The following is a 21,226-nucleotide window of genomic DNA, read 5'->3' as shown; positions in this document are numbered from 1 at the left end:
ATCAGGGCAGGTACAGGACAAACCCAGCCCAGCCTCACAGGAACAATGGACGCTGGCCTAGGCAGCAACAAAAGAATCTGTTTTTAGACTCTCAAGGGAGTCACCCCCTTCCTTTGGTCAGTTTGAAACTGCGATGAGGAAATGCTCACCTGACTCTGAAGCGGGGCGGGGGGGAGGGGGAAGGAGGGGAAAGCCAAGAAGAAAGGACATGATAAAAGGGAGAGACATTTGCTATGCTCTCTCTCTCTTCCACCTACATCTACAGCCACCACACCAAGCGACTGAAGCACTGATCAAAGGGGAGAGCCTGGCTGAAGAGCAACCAGTCGGCCTGTGATGAGAAGCATCTAAGTTGTAAGGGCACTGAAATTGTTAAGATCAGCGTAGAATGCGTTGTGCTTTTATTTCATTTGACCAAATCTGACTTGTTATGCTTTGACTTGTAATCACTTAAAATCTATCTTTATAGTGAATAAATCTGTTTGCTTATTCTACCTGAAGCAGTGCATTTGGTTTGAAGCATGTAAGAAACTCTCCTTGGGATAACAAGCCTGGTACATATCAATTTATTTGTTAAATTGACGAAATCATATAAGCTTGCAGCGTCCAGTGGGCATAACCGGACACTGCAAGATGGAGGTTCCTAGGGTTGTGTCTGGGACCAGAGATATTGGCTAGTGTCATTCGGTTGCACAATCCAAGGAGCAGCTTACATGCCAGAGGCTGTGCGTGAACAGCCCAGGAATGGGAGTTCTCACAGCAGTGCAGGGTAAGGCTGGCTCCTAGAGTCAGGGATTGGAGTGGCCTAGCAGATCACCAGTCTGGATAACACCAGAGGGGAACGTCACACCGTTAAAGGGTTACAAGCAGGGGAAACTGCAGGTTTGGAAATCTAGTAAAAGAATATTTAGAAGGAAGTAAAATCTCTAATCACAGTCTGCACTAGAACCTCAGCTGGTGTGAAGTGACATATTTAATAGAAGAGTTAGTGGAGCGATGCCATTTATACCAGCTATGGAGCTAGCACCCTATCTATTGAAATAGAACATCAATTCCTCAAGACTCCCTTTCACCCACTTTTAATGATGTTGTAAATCCTCACTAAAATGTAACAATATTGAAGATTTTACTTAATGTCCCATTTCTTTATTAAATGTGGACATCAGGATTAAGGCTAACATATTTCCGCATAGGTTTTCTCCTATTGTTCATCTAGATCATCTGTTTTCATTCCTCGTACAGTGGCTGCCAATAAAATTAAGAAGTCTATTAAAATAAATGTCTATTATGTTCACTGAAATCAGTCAGAGGCCTTTCTCCTCAACCTTGCTCTGAGAAGTCTTTGATGGAGAATGTTGGAAGTATGGACCAGATTGTCAGCTGGTGGAAATTGACGTAGCTACCCTGAAATAAACTATATCAGTTTACACCAACTGAAGTTCTGGCCCCTAATATATTTAAAGGATTAAAGCCTTTAATGCTGGGCCCAAATTTAGACCTAGACTTGCTCTTTTTATACAATCACCCCAAAGCTTGTGTTACTTTAAAACTGCATGTACCTGGGAAAGTTTTACCAGTTATTGCTAGTATAACTACACAGCTGAGTTCTGCTGCACACCCCTCCACTCCCCAATCACAGACACTCTTATTCCAGCATAAAAGTGACGTTTCTGGTGAGCGTCCACATGAGAGAGTGACAGCAAGTGTGTGTGTGTATTATATTGGTATAACTATATTGGTTTAAATTCACATCTTAAGTCATACTGAAATTTTTTCCCTGTGTAGATGACACCTTAATGTGATTATTATTATTATTATTAATAATAATAATATTATATGACACCTTCTCTGATTATTTAAAAGAAAAAAAAGCAGTCTGGGACAGGAATGTCCTACTTCCCAATCTTGTAGCTTTATTTATTTAACCTTTAGCTATTGCCCTTAGATCCCATTCAGATATCTTGAGGGTTAGTATTGGCTCCTATAAATATAAGTAAAAAGAAAAGGAGTACTTGTGGCACCTTAGAGACTAACCATTTATTTGAGCATAAGCTTTCGTGAGCTACAGCTCACTTCATCGGATGCATCCGATGAAGTGAGCTGTAGCTCACGAAAGCTTATGCTCAAATAAATTGGTTAGTCTCTAAGGTGCCACAAGTACTCCTTTTCTTTTTGCGAATACAGACTAACACGGCTGTTACTCTGAAACCTATAAATATAAGTGTCTTTATTTGCAGATAACCTACCCATTTTGAAATATCTTTGAAAATTACCTTGAACTCATCTTAGCTCTTCAGCAACATGGTGAATTTTATGGTTTGAAAACTACCGTACGAAAAACAAAAGAAACTCTGCTAGGAAGTATGACACATCGGCTCTTACCCCAAGATTTTCAGATCAGCTAGTTGCAGCTCAGATTCTGGTACCTTTCTGTTGAAATCAACTCCATCTTTAAAATATCTCATTAAAATATAACAACCTTAATAAAATGGCATTTATCCAGCAGTGAAGGAGGAAGACCTTGCTATTGATATCTCCTCAAATAAAATTTTAATCTTTTTATGACAACTGAATATGCTATTCAGCTTATTTAGTCCTATTCTGGTTTTCCCAGTGTCTTTTCCCCTTAATAATTAAAAATAAATTAGAGCATCTTTGTAAAGCTCTCACATGGAGAGGGGAAAAAATACAAGGATAAGCCTAGCCAAAATGCAATCATCTAAACCATATGGATTGTCTATCAAACTTAGCAATTTCCCTTCATATTGTATTAGAATGGCTCCATTATAACCCATCTGCAAGCCCTTACCTCACTTCAGCATTAAATCGCCCATCCCCTTACACTGGTAACACCTAAATAAATGTATTTAAATTTGAATGGCTCTCTAATGCTAGAACAAATCCCATCATAACAATCATCCTCCAGAACGGACATAAAGTGTGTTAGCTGTTACTCTGTACTCCTACAGCTTTGATAATGGAGTTAGCACAATGTCCACCAGGCCTAGAAAAAACTCTTCTATATGGATTGGGAAACAAAGGGCTCAGAGAGCTCCTCCAGACAGACCAGGGGGGAAGCACGTACTTGTTTGAAAAACTTAAACCAAACTGGTGTTAATACTGAACAGCTTTATAGGCACCTCCAGGGGAAAGAGTTTGTAAGCAAAGTATTAGCTGATTCTGTGCTATCACATCAACCACAGAACCATCTCACAGACCTCATTCACTTTAAAAGTTTAACATAGACTTTTCAGAACATCTTTCAGGCACAGAAGTTCTGCATATCAAGCCAAGCCTAGAGTATAAACAGGAGGCCTCAAAGGTCAACTTCAAAAGATTTAGATTGGTATTGGATATTATGTAAATGACATGAAGCTTCATAATACAAGATCCAACATTATATTTTACTCATAGAACGGATTATTCACCTTGAGGAATAAATACTAGTCTATCAGCTTCTCACTGTAAGAAGCAAAAGAAGAAACAAATTCTCCACCCTCTTGTACGGATGTGGACAATCCCTGGTCAGTAGAACCAATATAGCTGCATTGCTCAGGTGGGGTCTGGATTAGTGGGCATAGATGCCCCCTGCTTGGTTGTGCTAAAGAGGCCAGAGGGAGACCCAGAGGAGGCTCAGGCCGGGACAGAGAATCCACTGTGAAAGCTAATCCTACCATCTCGCTCTTCCCCTCCATAGCAGAAGGGTAACACAAAAGGTCTCATGGAAGCTTCTCACCATTGCAGGCTACTCAGGCTAGGAAGTGAGCTAATGATTTGGGCCTACATGCTTAATATTAAGATCTTAGTTTTTGTTCCCAGGTATATTTCTGAGTACATTTGCAGGTGAAACAAGTGACATGATGTCATAAATCCTTACTAAAATGTAAAAATATTCACAATTTTACTTATTGTCCCATTTCTTTATTAAATGTTGACAACAGGATTAAGGCTAACATATTTGGGCCTGGGAATTTTTATAGCATGTTGGGAGGGCCTCAGAGAACCTCTGCCTTAATTTATCTCCATGTGACCAGTACTGGAAATTAAGTAGTTAGATTAGTGTGTCGTCCCCCCCAAATTGTACATTTTGGGGAGTTTATAAATAGGGCAAAGAATCTGACTTGACTGAAATAAACCGATGTTACTTAAAGAACTTTGGAGTGTGTATCATTGTTTCCTTAAATTAAAAAGAGGAACAGAGCTGATATATTAGATGCACAAGTCATTGCAGGCGGGTGACAGGGGAAGTTAAGGAAGGGAGGGACAAAGAAAATAACCCTAAACCAATGGCCCAGATTTTGTCCCCCACACCAATGTACAGGGACAAACTGGGGCGGAAGGAGGTATAGCCATAATGCTCAATGCTACAGCTATCCTGGCCTGTGGCGCAGACCATCAGAAGCCAGGGGGAGGCTACTGTAAACTAGAGCAGTTCCTGGGGCTGCACCTGCAGAATCTGGGAGTGGTGAAGATGACAAAGCCTTCCCTCCTCCGAGGCTTCAGCTTCTGAAAGATGCAGCACATAATTAGCCATCTGCATTTGCATGGTGCTTCGTGTGTTGTGTCACCAGAACTTGGTCTATCCCTCATAAAGCAGGAGCCTGATTCTCCTTTCACAGTTATAAAATAGAAGTGTCGCCACTGAAATTCCTCAGTAATCAATCAAATCAATGGAGACATAAAGCCCTGTATAAGTAAGAGGAATACCAGGCCCTATAGCCCTTTTCTGACTTTATTCCCCCCCCTTGCAATGCAATCACATGTGTGCTTTCATATATAATACTGACTTCAGGGCGTTACCCCACTGTACAACTGCTGCAGATGAGTGGAGAAGCAGGCCCCTGGTTTTAATTAGAACAAGGGGTTTTTATATAGTTTTTACTGTAACTTTCCAGATGCTCACATTAAAACTGCATATAAAGACATTTCACAGCAGCCCACAAAGCATATAGTAGTAGTCACGATGGTGCTTCGCGTAATTACTACCTCTCATCAGATGGAGGCTGAGAATAACAGCAAGAAAAGCCTGCTGCAGGCAAGGCTAAAAGGATGAAGGGACTAATAATCGACTAATTAAAATTCTCACAGAAGGAACAGGCTTTGATTGATAGAAACTGCAAATGAACGACTTCTCTAATGAAGAGCAACTGTCTATCTTGTCGCTGACTCAACAGAGAGCGGGTTTTGACAATAGGCAGAAAGTTAAAAACCACTCTGAGAATAGAATGTCATATCACATTTTGCATCTAGCCTACTCCAGGTATCCCATAGTTGTACAGTCACTGACCCTGGGCCCCATCCTGTATTCCCCCGACAGGCAAACTCCCACTGCTTGCAACTGAAGCGTTGCTGGTGTAAGAAATATGGGAACCAGTTCTGTATAGGCAAATTTGGCTGCCATTACATGCTCAGCAGTAACTCATGAGCAGCTCTGGGCCTGCAGCAGTGGTTGCTCCCATGCAGCTGTTTGTTTGGTGTATAAAGTACACCCTAACATTGCAGATCCCGTCAACATTCCATTGTTGCTGGGTAAAGCTGCACCCTGCTGGGAAATTCCCCCAAGATGAGGACCAGGAGTAGTTTCCACTGCCACACTCCCATGGGTTCTGTTGAGGGAAGGCAGCTTTAATTTGCCTCCAAGACTCCAGCAGAGCCTTCCCAGGGAAGGTTGCTTAGGCTGTAAGCCGAATCAGCAAACCTTCCAGATGCTATGGCTACTCCCCGTCCCTAGCCAATGAGCCCACATCTGGGACTGTGGCAGCTGACTGCACACCACTTGGTGGAGTGAAGTGATCTCCCTTGATGCAGACTGTCCATCACCAAGGGACCTCTGCCAGGCTCCGGGACTGAGCCAAGCCCACTCTTTGCAGGAGGTGAAGAATTACGTGACAACACATGTATAACATGGAATTGCAGTGAGATATACCAAAAATCAAGGATGAAGAGGGAGGCTCCAGCGCATGCAACAGGGTGGAGGGTGAGAAAGTTGAGTCCCTGACTTGATATCTGTTTCAAAGGAGCCTCAGACTCCATAGCATGTCAAAGGCCAAAGAAAAATCTGCCCACAAAGCAGTCACGCATTGTTGTCTGACAGGTTTCAGAGTGATAGCCGTGTTAGTCTGTATCAGCAAAAACAATGAGGAGTCCTTGTGGCACCTTAAAGGACTCCTCGTTGTTATTGTTGTCTGAGGTTCTACAGCAACACACACCTTAGTTTGGAATCTGGCTCTAGGCAGTGTATACGCATCACTGGGGCTGGAGAGGTACATTGTAACCACTGCAATTTCAGGCACTTATAAACCAACACCAAAATCAAAAGGAAAAAAAAAAGGTCCCACAGTTTCTTGCCTGTTTTCTGATTGATTGTTTGCCTTCAGCAGGAAGGCACCCATCTGTACTTTGTGAGCAGTTATCTCAGGGTCAGAATTCAACCTTACATACATACACAGGAATGTGGCCTCCCTCTTCACTGGTAAGAGAGAACTTGATTTGCACTCTCCTATCCCCTGGGGTGAGGGACGCTGTCATTCTATCCCTCTTTAGTCTCCTCTCTAACTAGACATAGGCAGCTGCACCATTAGCATTTTCCCTGACTGCTCCTGCACAATCTCCTGTCCCTCAACTGTCCTGTCCTATCTTCACTGGCCTGCCATATGTCCCTAACATTCTGCTACCCATTTTATTCTCCCTCTGTATGTCATGCCTTTTACCTTGCAACTCCCCACACCACCACCACACTCCTGCACTGCCTACTCTGCTCTCAGTTTGCCTGCTGCTCCCTCCACATGCTCCAACTCATAGTTTATTGTCTTATTTTCAAACATATTCCCCTTCCCTGATGCCTCATCTCATTCCTGGCACCTTCACAGGCTCATGTGCCCTGCCTGATGTTCGCACTGTGACTCAGGGGTCACCATCTTGCAACGATCTGTCTAGGGACAGACAAGCTTTCATCTACAATGGTTAGAAGTAGAGCTGTGTGGAGTGGTCTGACCCCCCCCACCAATTCCCCTCCCCCAAAATAGTATTACTTGTAACTGTAGTAAGAAAAAATTAAGGTAGAAGTGTGATTTAAGTTGATGATGTACCTTAAATACAACAACTGCAAGGCAATTTTGGGGACGATTTAAAGTGTTACCTTTTGTGCATAAAGGAGTGTTCAGTTGCTTGATGGAACTACTAAAGCCTCTTTCTTAGGGAAGCTCTCTTCCCCTCTGCCCTCTTTTCTCATTGCATAACCCCAGAAGGTTGGCTGCTACTTGCACTTATCCATGTGTCTTTCATTTTAAATCACTAGATTTAGTCTGCTGCACAATTTGTCCAGATTAAATTCTGTGCTGATTAACAACCATGACAAGTACACACAGTATTTTCAGTCAGGCTCACCCTTCAACATGACGAGACACGTACACCCTGATGTAACTCCATCTGTTTCAGTGGAGTTTGCACCAGGATGAATCTGGTCCAGCTTGTTTAAACAGAGCCGGAAAGGAATATGTCACTGTATTGTTCTGAGCAGAAGTAGATATAAAGATCATGGTTGTAGCTTACTTTCTTCATTAGAACAATCTTACTGATGTAAGAGTCAAGACACATACCAAGGGGAAATTTTATAATCACCTGGAAAAATAATTAACCTTGAACTACATCTACTTCCTAATGGCATGTTGTGTAAGCAACAAAACACCATCACATGATTTTGGGACCAGGGATGTTCCCCTTCCAATTGTTTTCATCTTGGAGGCCGCCAGGGTGCTTACGTGCACTTTCGACTGCCGTTGTGAAATATGTGTTCCCTGTTTGTTCTTGTACTGCCTCTGCAGGAAATCAGAGCCTTCGACTTCCTGTAAGCTGCAGATGCATTATTCTTTGTATTCCCCAAATAGGAAGTCCTGGGGTCATTCTGCCAAATAAATGGAAACTTAATTTCATTTCAGCACAGGATTAATTGCTAGGAAGTGTCAGGATATTGATGGGCTGATAACAAGACAGTCAGACCAGAAACCTTTTATGGGCACCAGAGCTAAAGCATTTGGCTACAGACATGAAACAGAATCCCTGTATCAAACTATGGGGAAGGAACGTTACCTGATGAGAAGTGATACAGGGATGTCTGTTATTGCTTTGTTTATCCCATTGTAAACTTTACAGCTTTATATTTTAGGAGGAAAAGAAATAAATTGCTTCTGATGACTAAGCCCTATTTTTGATGACTAAGCCCTATGATTTTTGTTCTTCAAATCTCAGCATTCTATAGTAAATGGGCCTGATTGTCCTCTGACTTACACACCAGTATTACAATAGCGTAACTCCATTGGCTTCAGAGGGTATTCTTCTGATTTGCACCAGTATAAGTGAGAGGAAAATCTGGCCCCAAATTTTTCCCTGCATATAATTTGAGGTTGCAGACTTCTCAAGAGACTGAGCACGTGGAAAATCATTGTAAGTGTAACATTTAAGCCCATTAAATTCTGTGAAGTTAAATCAGGCATGAATTTGGTCCATTATATTTTAAGCACTATCCAAACACAAACTTATCACCACCACATTCCTTTGAGGTTAGTATTATTATTATTCCCATTTGCAGATTTGGGAAAGTGCGGCGGATAGGTTAAGGGGCTTGCCTATGGCCAGAGACAGTCAGCTCAGAGCTAGGGTGCAGAGGCCAGGAGCTCCTGGTTATCAGTCCTCTGCTTAGCTCACTAGACCCTTCTCCTCCCCCTCCTGAAATCTAGTTTCAGGGACAATTAAGCACATCATTTTACCATAATAATGAGCTAAAATCATTTTAGATGTAACTCCACAGATGTCCACAGAATTCCACCAGGGATTAACTTGGCCTGTGGTGGAAAGAGAACGGAAAAGCTGGGTTCTTATGTGCACCAATTGACAAAAAATCCTGCACTAAGTTTCCAGAGGTTGGGGTAAGAGGTCTTCCTGAATGATAGGACTGTATATACTCTATGTTTGTCTATAAACTGCTGTATTCTCTACAATATTTTCTTCAGGCAGATGCTGAAATGGAGGGAAGACCCTCCTTTCCACAGAGAAAGCAGAATACCTAAACTCTGGGGTTGCATGAATAGATCTTCGAGGAGTATATAAATAGAATCCTCCTTTCGCCTCTTCTAAAAATATGCATGTTAATACAGTAAGTGTTACTATGTATTTAATGTACACACTTTTGAAGCTGGGGCTATTTCATTTTAAATCTGATGTAGAAAAGAAGTCAAATGAGCTTTATGTGTCTTCCCCAAGTGCCTGTTCATGAGACCCCATAGTGGAATAATAGATAGGTATGGTCTAAGAGTAATATTGAATGGAATTCTGAAATGAGTTCTGGAGAACCCAGCCATGAATGGCCAAGTCAGGACTGACCCTTCCAGAGGAAGGATGCATGTGTTAATGAAGACTTTTGGGAGCTGGAAAGGACGCCATATAGATCATCTCAATTGGTGATCATTTTAGAGGATCTATTGCCACAGACACTTACTCTAGTGCCATGAACAAGAAAAGAAATCAGCATTGTATCACGGAGATGAATCATTGGCTGAAGCACTGATCAAGAGAGGAGGCTTTGGGAGTTAGACAGCATTGTCTGGTCCCAGTTCAGCAAAGCTCTTAAGCACATGCTTAACTCCTCCATCCCATTCGGGGAAGTACTTTAAGCATGTGCTTAAATCCCATTACAAACCATGGAACGTATGTATGACTTTAAACATTAAACTCATGATTATGTTGCTGAACAGGAATGGGTTGCTGAATTAAGGCCTTAATGAGGAATGGAGAGTATGTGGTGGTGGTGATCTTCTTTTCTTAAGCTGAGCTGGTTTTGAATGCTGAAGGTCAGTTCCCATTTCTCTTGTTACAAGGACATTAAAACTAGAACAACAGGGAAAAGAGCAACCATGTGCACGACAATCAAAGTAGCACATAGGAAAATAATGATTCTGAAAAAGATTTGGGGGTTGTGGTAGATAATCAGCTGAATGTGAGCTCCTGCCGTAATGTTGTGTCCAAAAGGGCAAATGCAATCCTTGGATACATAAACAGGGGAATCTCGAGTACGAGTAGGGAGGTTATTTTACCTCTGTATTTGGCACTGGTGCAACAACTGCTGAAATACTGTGTCCAATTCTGGAGCCCACAATTCAAGAAGGAGGTTGATAAATTGGAGAGGGTTCAGAGAAGAGCCACGAGAATGATTAAAAGATTAGAAAACATGCCTTATAGTGATTGATTCAAGGAGCTCAATCTATTTAGCTTAAAAAAGAGAAGGTTAAGGGGTGAACCAAATACAGTCTATAAGTATCAACACAGGGAACAAATATTTAATAATGGTCTCCTCAGTCTAGCAGAGAAAAATACAACACAATCCAATGCCTGGAACTTGAAGCTAGACAAAGTCAGGCTGGAAATAAGGCATACATTTTTAATGGTGAGAGTAATTAACCACTGGAACAATTTACCAAGGGTCATGGTGGATTCTCCATCACTGACAATTTTTAAATCAAGACTGGATGTTTTTCTAAAAGGTCTGCTCTAGGAATTATTTTAGGAAAGGTCTATGGCCTGTGCCATACAGGAGATCAGACTAGATGATCACAGTGGTCCCTTCTGGCCCTGGAATCTGTGAATCTATGGGAAAAGGTAAGATGCAGAATGATTCTTCATTCCCTGAGGGATCGCCATGAGGATAATGCTCCACAAAGAAATTTATGAGCTCTCCTAACTGATTTATTACAATTGACTCAAACAACTGACACATCAGTATTGAAGGACATGCTCTGTATGGGAGAGAGAGAAAGGGGTGATGGCACACGTAGAGGACTGTTTAGAACTGGTGAAATATAAAATTCAAAGATGATATTAGATTGGAAATTTGTGATCAAAATTAGCAACAAAGGAATAAATCTAACTGTAAATCACTTTTGTTACAGACTAAACTCAAAGGAAAGAAAGATGAATGATTTATCAAAGAAAGAACTCATGATAATACACATGGTAAGTACTGTGTTTGTGGGAGAAAAACAAAGGTTACCAAGTAGGGTTTACATCATTGTCCACAAGGGTATGTCCTTTCTACAAAAGGGCTAGGAATGCAGTGGAAAGTGGGGCTCTCTTGGACTGGGTAAATAGAAATGATGAGGGGCGGGGGGTAAATAGAAATGCTAGGGGCACCTATTCATTTCATTATTTGAGTATTAAAAAAAGAGATAACAGTAAGCAGTCAAATGAAGGCACTTAACAGAGCAAATTGGGAGATTTAGAGAATGAGTGAGCAGGGCCCCATGTGTTGCAGTATTAGGAATAAGAAAGGGAGAAAGAATCGGCAGCCCTTCAGGGCACCCAAACAGCAACAAGACAAGTGATGTAGTAAAAGAGAAACACCCCAGGCCCTGACCCACAGCTCTACCTGAGGGTGGCCTCACATAACAGGGTGATTTTATGTCACTACTGCACTCTCCACGTTCCAGTGCTGCTCTGTGCTGAGCCAGTCCCCTATTGCATGTCAGAGCACAGCCTTTCAGCTGCTCTAGCTTGTGCCTGCTGCCAACAGTCCCAAGGGGAAGCTGTGGCAACCAGAGATCCCCTTAGCACATTGGAGTGATCATCCTGTGGCTGGCTAAGCCATTTTTTTTTAGACAGCTTTGTGCTGCTGGAGCGCAGCCAAGTGGATGAGTTGCGGGACGGGGGTGGGTTTTGAAAAGTCCCGCAAGGGATGTGCTGAGAGTAAGGCTCCTACAAGAGCCACACTACAAGAGAGTGTGCCAAGACCCTCTACACAGGTGCCCCATACCTACCTACTTACTTACTCCATCAGAGCTCGGCACAGATCATGGAGGAGCCACTGGGTTTTGTCGGCAAATGCTGCCCCTGCTTCACCTGTAAGAGGGGCTGGGCAAATCCTATCTCTACACAAGGTGGAAAAATGTATAGGAAATACTCTGATGGGAACCTCACAATTTCCTGTCAAGGACAGTCGGATTCAGTGAAAGGCGCCCAAGCAGTCTAATTAATTGAACAAGGAAATTGCAGGGCCCTGAGAAGTCTCTCATGCGGTCATTTTAAAAACTAGATCTTATGAAACTGGAGGTTTCTGGAATTATGAAGAGAACCCCAAAAGGGAACAGAAAAGGCCTTCCCCTCCCCCCTCAGAAAACCTGAGGAGCTACAAAAGATAGAAAAAAGAAAAGGGAGTGGTGGAGGGGAAACTTACCTGACCCTGGACTAGATGACCTCTTGAGGTCCCCTCCAGTCCTACGAGCCTATGATTCTATGACCCCTCTGAGGTCCAGCAAGGCTCCCTGGAAGTTGTGCCATCACAGGGTATCACAGTGGGATAAGCACCTTCTGGCCAACCACAGCTTCAGAATCATGACATCTAAAAAGAGAAGAGGAAGGGGATAAGATGAACATTTCTGTTCTGAAGAGATCGTTTACTTTTGCTCATTGGGGCATTTAGCTCCTAACCTGCCTATTCACCTCCTCCCCCCCAACCCCACCCACCATTTTGTTTTAGCACTTTCAGGTCCCCTTGCAGGCACAGGGAACCCTGTAAATGAAAAATGGTTAGTAGTCTGGCCATTAGTTGGCCGACACACCTTGGGAAGTTAGCAATAGAGAGTGCCCCTTCTCCCTTGGTTCCCCAGGCAGCCTCTTCTTTGCATCCCCGTAATGCCATCCTTGCTTGTCCTTGGATTATTCCCTTAGCAAAATAGCATTGAAACATTCTCTCATATGGTCCTGAACTTGCATCATGGAACAATTTACTGGGGCTCTCCCCTCCTGCCTTGAAATTCTTCTCTCACAGTCCTTGGCTTGTGGAAGTGTAAAATCTTTCAGTTCCATGATAAGAAATTCTTCAAAAGGGAGGTGCTTTCTCTGTACTCCTCACTATTCTCTCAGCAGCCTAGTTCATGCCCTAAACCTCCTTTGATCATGTTTTTGTTCTGCTCAGCGCCTGCAAAAATATATCACCACTTTCCAAGTATTATGGGCAGCTAAAGAAAGCCACAAAGCTGCCCCCATCCTGCAAGATAAGAAACATGCACACTGCATTTTCCCTATGAACTTCTATTAGCCTCTCTCCTATATAGAAGAGTCTCATATGACTTCAGAGTATGTACTTTGGAAAGGAGATCTTTCCTGGCCATTAATGCCTTGGCACCACGCCAAAGAGTGGCATTCAAGTAGGACAAAGGCAAGGGTTCAGTGTCACTCCTTAACTGTGCCATAAGCAAGGCGAAAGCCCTCAGATGACAACGGCAGTTTGGAGAATGGAAGGAGCTATACAAATAAGACAAGTCAGGTAGACTTTTCTCATTAACCCTTACAGCTGTCATCTTCCAGACAGCCAGACAGATGCACTGTAAGGAGGTAAGCATAGACATATGTATCAGTATATAAGTACAGCCAAAGGGTAACATTTTCAAAGTGTCTAAGTGGTTTAGGATCCTAGGTCCCAATAACTTTCAATGATACTTAGGGCCAGAATTTTAAAGGTATTCAGACACCTAAAGATGCAGGTAGCTGTCTAGTTTGGTTTTCAAAAGCACCTAGGCACTTAACTCCTATAGGCACCTAAATACCTTTAAAATCTGACCCTTGGAACCATAAGTCACCATTGAAAATGGGCCGTAGGACCCTAAGTCAATTAGGCACTTCTGAAAATTCTACTGTTTTCCAAATGTTAATGTTACATTTTATACCATTTTCTTTTTTTGCCTCCCCTGGCCACTTACCTCACCGCCTCCTTTGCTATTCCAGGAGCAAGGAATTGATGGTGCTTCCATGAATAGCTCAGATTGGTTTTGTTTATAGTTCTTAGGGGATTTTCTACAAATATTTAGAATTCCAGGGCTTTTCTAACTTCACACACTTCAGTAAAAAAACAACAACAACCCAACAACATGAACTTTTTATTGTGTTAAATTTCCCACCTCTCCTCCCTGCTCTTCTGCCCACCCCCTCCTCCCTCTAGCATCGTCAACACTCCCCCTCATCCACACTTATAACCATGACATCACCACCACTGATTCATCCCCTCCTTCTCCCCCTCATCAGTCCTCTGTTGCTGTTTCCTCTAGGCTCTATAAGAGTTTTTAAATCCACTGACTCTCCCTCACCCCCAGGGCTTTGCTCCTTTCTCACTACAACTGTTTCTTCCTTCTCCTCTCTGAACTTTCTGTAGCTCCCTTCTCCCCACCCCACTCCTGACTACCCAAAATGTCACTTTCCTTATGTGCCTTCCTCTAGTCTCCCATTACACTGACCCTCTCTCCTCAGGTGCCTTCATTGGCTTCTTATCTTTTTCCACACGAAATTCAACCTTATATTCTCGCCTTTAGAGTCAATGCAGTGGCATCAGGGATGAACTTGGTGATTTCTAGTTTTTATGATTTTCTGTGAGTAATACATTTCAGTGTTTTGCATTGTTTTAGCATCTTACTGTGGCAGAGCTCAGTTCCAAAGTCCTTCTCACAAACAGGAGACATTTCAGAAGAAAACCCCTCTTCTAGGAAAGAAGCCTGGCTATTTATTTTAAAGACAACCAACACAAAGTAACATCTCTCCAAATGGCACTCAGCTCTTCAGACTACTTATTCCAAAGTTGGTTGACAACAGAAACCACCAAATCAATCAAACAGAGGCTGTGTTTTGAAATGCCTGTCTCAAGGGTGAAGAGATTCTCTCTCCCTCCAGCAGGGCTTCTAAACACTGTGTGTGGATCTGTGGGTAGTTCCAAAAATTCTCTCTAGCAAAAGAGATGAGGTGTAGTGGGAAACTGTTGCCCCTCAGGTTAAAGTGAACAACAAAGCCAATGCCACAGGATTACCTTTGGTCACTTTTCAACCTGTGTGACTTTAATCTATGGGAATGGGGGGTGGGTTTTTTCTGTTTATTGCATCAAAAGCCGTTCAGGATTTAGATGAATAAAATGATACCTAATTCAAGGATTATACATAGTCAGATAGATAAAATGCATCGCTTTATATTTTCCCATATAGATTGAGAGCTGTTCAGGGCAGGGACCTTGTTAGTGTACTCTGCTAAAGTCTGGTTCTGTTGAAGTGAATACCATTGATTTCAGTGAGATCAAAATCTACCTCACTGTCTGGAAAGTGCTGGCACTATCTCAGTAACAATATTGCACACTCTGGATTGACTGCAGCTTTGCCAAGCCTTTTTCTGTGTACACATATCATTTATAAGGACAACTACAAAAATAAAGTTACAAAAGCAAATATCTAATGCCACTAGATTTTAATGCCTACTAGCCCTAAAAAAGAGCCAAGTGTGTAGACTGAAACAGCTTTACACAAAGTTAGCCCAGCAGCTCAGTGCCTAACTCACACACAACTATGCGTTTCCACACCTATCTTGCCTTCAGGTCCTAGTCTGGTAGGCATGTTCAGATGCATATAAACCCATGCAAAATGGCCTCCCCCACTTCTAACCACTAGACTAAACACTAGAGCACTCACCCAGATGACAGAAGTGTGGCCAGGCCAAACCTGAATGGCACTGTAACCCCACCCACCAGGGTGCCACTTCCAAAATGGGGAGCCAGAGCCAGGCCCAGCCCCGCAGGACAAGAGCTGTCACTCTGGGGTGAGTGCAGGGCAGGCTCAGGGCTGCTGAAACAAGTTTTAATAGCGCGTGTTTAAAACCACTGAACAAAACTGTACACCCAGTCTACGATGGAAGTCAGACGTTTAGTTGCTATTATTACTTGAAGCCAGGGGTGCTGCTGCACCCCTAGTTCCAGCACCCCAGGCAGGCTCACTCTCCAACCCCCTTCCCTTCTCTCAGGGCTCCCGTCAGTGTTAATTTTTCTGGAAGGGTGAAAACCTTTATTTCAGATTTTGCTCCGGCCCCCAAAAACTTCTGTGCAGCCCTGATTAAAGGCTTTCATTGACTGGGAGCTCAGTCTACTTATCTTGTCAAATAGAATCACGGTATAAGTACCTTCACGAGGAGAAGATATTGACTAGCAGAGAGTCCTTTAATAAAGCAGACAAAGACATAACAAAATCAGTGCCTGGAAGCTGAAGCTAGACAAATTCAAATTAGAAATAAGGCACGTTGTTTATATATTAAAAAAAAAAATGAGGGTAATTAACCATTTCAACATCTTACCAAGGGATATGGTGGAAGTCTTCAGATCAACAGAGGCCATCTTTCTTCAAAGTCTGCTGTAGTTCAACCACAAGTGGTTGGTCTTGATGGCAAAGGGTGCAAGTCTATGGCCTGTGTAATGCAGGAGATCAGATAAGATAATCACCTCTAGGCTTAAAAAAAAAAATCTATGAACTGAATCTGTTAAAACATTTTAAAACTTTTCTGGGCATATTCAAAATGAATTATGGGAGAAAGGCTGTACTACAGCTGAATTCCAACAATGGAAAATTAAAAGAAAGTCTACACGTCTGTCTTTGTGAACCAGGATTTTCTATGACCTCCATTACCATAGTACATACATGCACCCTAATTAAATGTGGAAAGCACAGGGTTATCCCAAAACCTGTTTTGCTACACCATATATGAATGTATGGTAAATACAGAGCTGTTGCAGAAAAAATTGTCACACTATTGGAAGGAAAGCAATAGGTTACATATTCTGATATGATCTACAGTCACACTTTCTGCTTGGGTTTCTTTCTACTGTATGTTTGTTTCTGAAAACACCTCTCCACAAATAGAATTCATTTAAACTTTCTTCTCTTTCAGGCACTGTATTCTTAGCATGCGTATTCATTACATTGATTTATTCTGCCATTATGAGATATCTGGTCTTTTGCTAGTGATGTAGTCATTTGTCAGCAATTATTTGCAATAGAACAGACAACATGCTTGTTGTCTGGAAATATTTCTGATCAATTGTGTTCTGTCAGTGTCACCCTGCACCACAATAATATAATATCTGTTCTCAGTAAGTCCCTATTCAGCTCCTGTGAGAGATTTCCCCTGAATGTTTGGTGAGAAGCCTGAAACAGAGCATGCCAGAAAAATACCACTTTGCTGAGTAGTATTTGGCCCCATTTTATGCGCTGAGATAGGTCCAAGGGCTGAATTCTCTCTTTAACTTATACAGTCTCCAAAGGCTAGTGGGTTTCAGCCTGGTAGTTTCACCTTATTTTGACACCAAACAAAAGCTTGACGTGAACATTCCGTCACAGACAGCTGTATCTGGCTGGATGAATAATCACCAAGTTCATCAGCATTAATACTGTTTTTACTAAGCCTATGACCCAACATGATATTAAAATCTTCTTGGTATCTCTCTCTCTCTCTCTCTCTAAGTTTTACTATTGAGTGAGTGGGGGAGAGAGGGTGTGAAAAGGGAGAGTCCACATTTGGACCAAAGCTGGTTTTATTTAATAACACTGAGATTGGGTCTCGGTTCCAGTTAGTTAGGGCTAGTCACTGGTGGTCTTTTAGAGGAGCTGGATTCTGACCTGCAGAAAAGGACCTAGGGGTTGCAGTGGACGAGAAGCTGGATATGAGTCAACAGTGTGCCCTTGTTGCCAAGAAGGCTAACGGCATTTTGGGCTGTACAAGTAGGAGCATTGCCAGCAGATCAAGGGACGTGATCATTCCCCTCTATTCGGCATTGATGAGGCCTCATCTGGAGTACTGTGTCCAGTTTTGGGTCCCACACTACAAGAAGGATGTGGAAAAATTGGAAAGAGTCCAGCGGAGGGCAACAAAAATGATTCGGGGGCTGGAGCACATGACTTATGAGGAGAGGCTGAGGGAACTGGGACTGTTCAGTCTGCGGAAGAGAAGAATGAGGGGGGATTTGATAGCTGCTTTCAACTACCTGAAAGGGGGTTCCAAAGAGGATGGATCTAGACTGTTCTCAGTGGTAGCAGATGACAAGGAGCAATGGTCTCAAGTTGCAGTAGGGGAGGTTTAGGTTGGATATTAGGAAAAAAAATTCACTAGGAGCGTGGTGAAGCACTGGCATGGGTTACCTAGGGAGAATATAAGAATGGCCATACTGGGTCAGACCAAAGGTCCATCCATCCAGTATCCTGTCTACTGATAGTGGCCAATGCCAGGTGCCCCAGAGGCATTGAACCTAACAGGTAATGATCAAGTGATCTCTCTCCTGCCATCCATCTCCACCCTCTGACAAACAGAGGCTAGGGACACCATTCCTTTCCTAACCTGGCTAATAGCCATTAATGGACTTAACCTCCATGAATTTATCCAGTTCTCTTTTAAACCCTGTTATAGTCCTAGCCTTCACCACCTCCTCAGGCAAGGAGTTCCACAGGCTGACTGTGTGCTGAGTGAAGAAGAACTTCCTTTTATTTGTTTTAAACCTGCTACCCATTAATTTCATTTGGTGGCCCCTAGTTCTTATATTATGGGAAAAAGTAAATAACTTTTCCTTATTTACTTTCTCCACACCACTCATGATTTTATAGACCTCTATCATATTCCCCCTTAGTTTTCTCTTTTCCAAGCTGAAAAGTCCTAGCCTCTTCAATCTCTCCTCATAGGGGACCCATTCCAAATCCCTAATAATTTTAGTTGCCCTTTTCTGAACCTTTTCTAATGTCAGTATATCTTTTTTGAGATGAGGGGACCACATCTGTATGCAGTATTCAAGATGTGGGCCTACCATGGATTTATATAAGGGCAGTAAGATATTCTCCGTCTTATTCTCTATCCCTTTTTAATGATTCCTAACATCCCGTTTGCTTTTTTGACTGCCACTGCACACTGCGTGGATGTTTTCAGAGAACTATCCATAATGACTCCAAGATCTTTCTCCTGATTAGTTGTAGCTAAATTAGCCCCCATCATATTGTATGTACAGTTGGGGTTATTTTTTCCAATGTGCATTACTTTACATTTATCCACATTACATTTCATCTGCCATTTTGTTGCCCATTCACTTAGTTTTGTGAAATCTTTTTGAAGTTCTTCACAGTCTGCTTTGGTCTTAACTATCTTGAGCAGTTTAGTATCATCTGCAAACATTGCCACCTCACTGTTTACCCCTTTCTCCATATCATTTATGAATAATTTGAATAGGATTGGTCCTAGGACTGACCCTTGGGGAATACCACTAGGTACCCCTCTCCACTCTGAAAATTTACCATTTATTCCTACCCTTTGTTCCCTGTCTTTTAACCAGTTCTCAATCCAGGAAAGGATCTTCCCTTTTATCCCATGACAACTTAATTTACGTAAGAGCCTTTGGTGCGGGACCTTGTCAAAGGCTTTCAGGAAATCTAAGTACATTATGTCCACTGGATCACCCTTATCCACATGTTTGTTGACCCCCTCAAAGAACTCTAACAGATTAGTAAGACATGATCTCCCTTTACAGAAACCATGTTGACTTTTGCGCAACAATTTATGTTCTTCTATGTGTCTGACAATTTTATTCTTTACTATTCTTTCAACTAATTTGCCTGGTACTGACATTAGACTTACTGGTCTGTAATTGCCAGGATCACCTCTAGAGCCCTTAAATATTGGCGCTACATTAGCTATCTTCCAGTCATTGGGTACTGTAGCTGATTTAAAGGTGGTGATTTAAAGGAGGTGGTGGAATCTCCTTCCTTAGAGGTTTTTAAGGTCAGGCTTGACAAAGCCCTGGCTGGGATGATTTAGTTGGGGATTAGGTCCTGCTTTGAGCAGGGGGCTGGACTAGATGACCGCCTGAGGTCCCTTCTAAGCCTGATATTCTATGATTCTGTGATGACCTAAGAGCACAGGAAGAAGTAGTGAATAAAGAGTGAATTAAGAACACTGACATGGGCAAAGGGGACTGTGATTTGCTCCCAAAACAGTGCTGTGAGGAGATTGCTGAAGGCTGGTGTGGGCACAGGGAGAGATGAAAGCTGCTGGGTTTGGTTACAAGTCCATATGCAGCACTTGGTATAAAGGAAAGCCTGCCCTGTTCTTGACCTAATTGATGGGCTGCCAGCTGCTGGGGTAGGACCTTGTCTACTCCATGTTTGGTATAAAGCTGATCATCTTATCAGTGAAAAAGAATCTTACTAATTCACCTACCTCCTACCTGGGATGCTGTGCAGCATGTATTTCAGGGGTGAAAGTAAGTCTAGGGACTTACTGGTACGGGGTTGGGCTGGGGCTGGGGCTGGCTCTGGCCCCCGGAAGCAGCGGGGCTGGAGGAGGTCAGAGCCAGCCCCAGCCCACCCTGTACCAGCAAGTGCCTCCTTCCCCCTCCCCGGGGTACTAGCAGAAGCTGGGAGCTCTGGCAGCGGTTTAAAGGGCCCTGGGCGGTAGCGGCGGCCGAGCCCTGGGCCCTTTAAATCGTCCCCGGACCTCCGCCGCTGCTTCCCCAGGGCTCCAGCAGCAGGGCTCCAGGGATGGGGCTCCAGCCACCACTACCACCCTGGGCCCTTTAAATCGTCCCCGGAGCCTGCCAGAGCCCTGGGGAAGCGGCGGCGGGTCTCCGGAGACGATTTAAAGGGTCCAGAGCTCGGCCACCACTACCACCCCAGGCCCTTTAAATCACCGCCCCAGCCCCACCGCCGCTACCCCAGGGCTCCGGCAGTGGGGCTCCAGCAGCAATTTAAAGGGCCGGGGGCTCCAGCCACTGCTGGGAGCCACAGGCCCTTTAAATTGCGCCTGGGGAAGCCGATCCACCCCAGTACGGCGCACCAGCTCTTGCCGGTACACCATACCGGGGCGTACCGGCTTACTTTCTCCTTTGATATATTTGTGATGGTTTGGTTTTGTAATATATTAAAAACCAATGGATTCATTTAAAAAAGACATTCAAATACTGTGGGGAAACTGTCTTTGCATCCCCTCAAGACCTGGCCATGAAATGCCACTAATGTCAAGGTAACATACCATTTACTTCTGCCCTAGATGGTGCAAGAAGATGGAGAGTTTCTTTTTGCGGCCTATCCTGTCAGTGAGTGTTGGAACCATGCAGGGAACTGCTGATGGATTCCTGCCTCAGGTGGGGCTCATTAAGTCCACCTTAGGTATAACAGAGGTGGGAGAAGTTCTCTGACCAAAGAGGAAATGAGGATATGGAGTGAAGCAGTCCTCAGGAAGTGTCCCTAATGCTGCAGTTTATGTTGGGTAAGGGAGCTGTGCCAGAAATTATGAGAGAGTTACCCAGAGGTCATTCGCAAAAAGAAAAGGAGTACTTGTGGCACCCTAGAGACTAACAAATTTATTTGAGCATAAGCTTTCGTGAGCTACAGCTCACTTCATCAGA

The 21,226-nt window shown here is 43.2% G+C and overlaps 1 protein-coding gene across 2 annotated transcripts in view; it reads right to left on the bottom strand.

Moving 5' to 3' along the window:
* LOC102933736 (heat shock transcription factor 2 binding protein) overlaps positions 1-21,226 on the bottom strand; it is a 123,638-nt gene that overhangs the window by 21,285 nt on the left and 81,127 nt on the right. The window contains exons 8-9 of one of the 2 annotated variants that reach the window (XR_006287926.1): positions 16,144-16,254; positions 12,221-12,385 (exon numbers count right to left, since the gene is read on the bottom strand). Coding sequence is in view for 1 of the 2 variants with exons in the window: in XM_043538165.1 (XP_043394100.1) it covers positions 16,190-16,254 (65 nt within the window). In the remaining variant the exon portion in view is untranslated. Of the gene's footprint in view, positions 1-12,220; positions 12,386-15,891; positions 16,255-21,226 lie in introns of those variants that run through there. The other variant, XM_043538165.1, reaches the window with a different exon arrangement.

This window comes from Chelonia mydas, chromosome 1 (genome assembly GCF_015237465.2).
Source record: "Chelonia mydas isolate rCheMyd1 chromosome 1, rCheMyd1.pri.v2, whole genome shotgun sequence".
Lineage (NCBI taxonomy): Eukaryota > Metazoa > Chordata > Testudines > Cheloniidae > Chelonia > Chelonia mydas.
The sequence above is the reverse complement of the archived record's forward strand: the minus strand, read 5'-3'. Positions and strand labels throughout refer to the sequence as shown.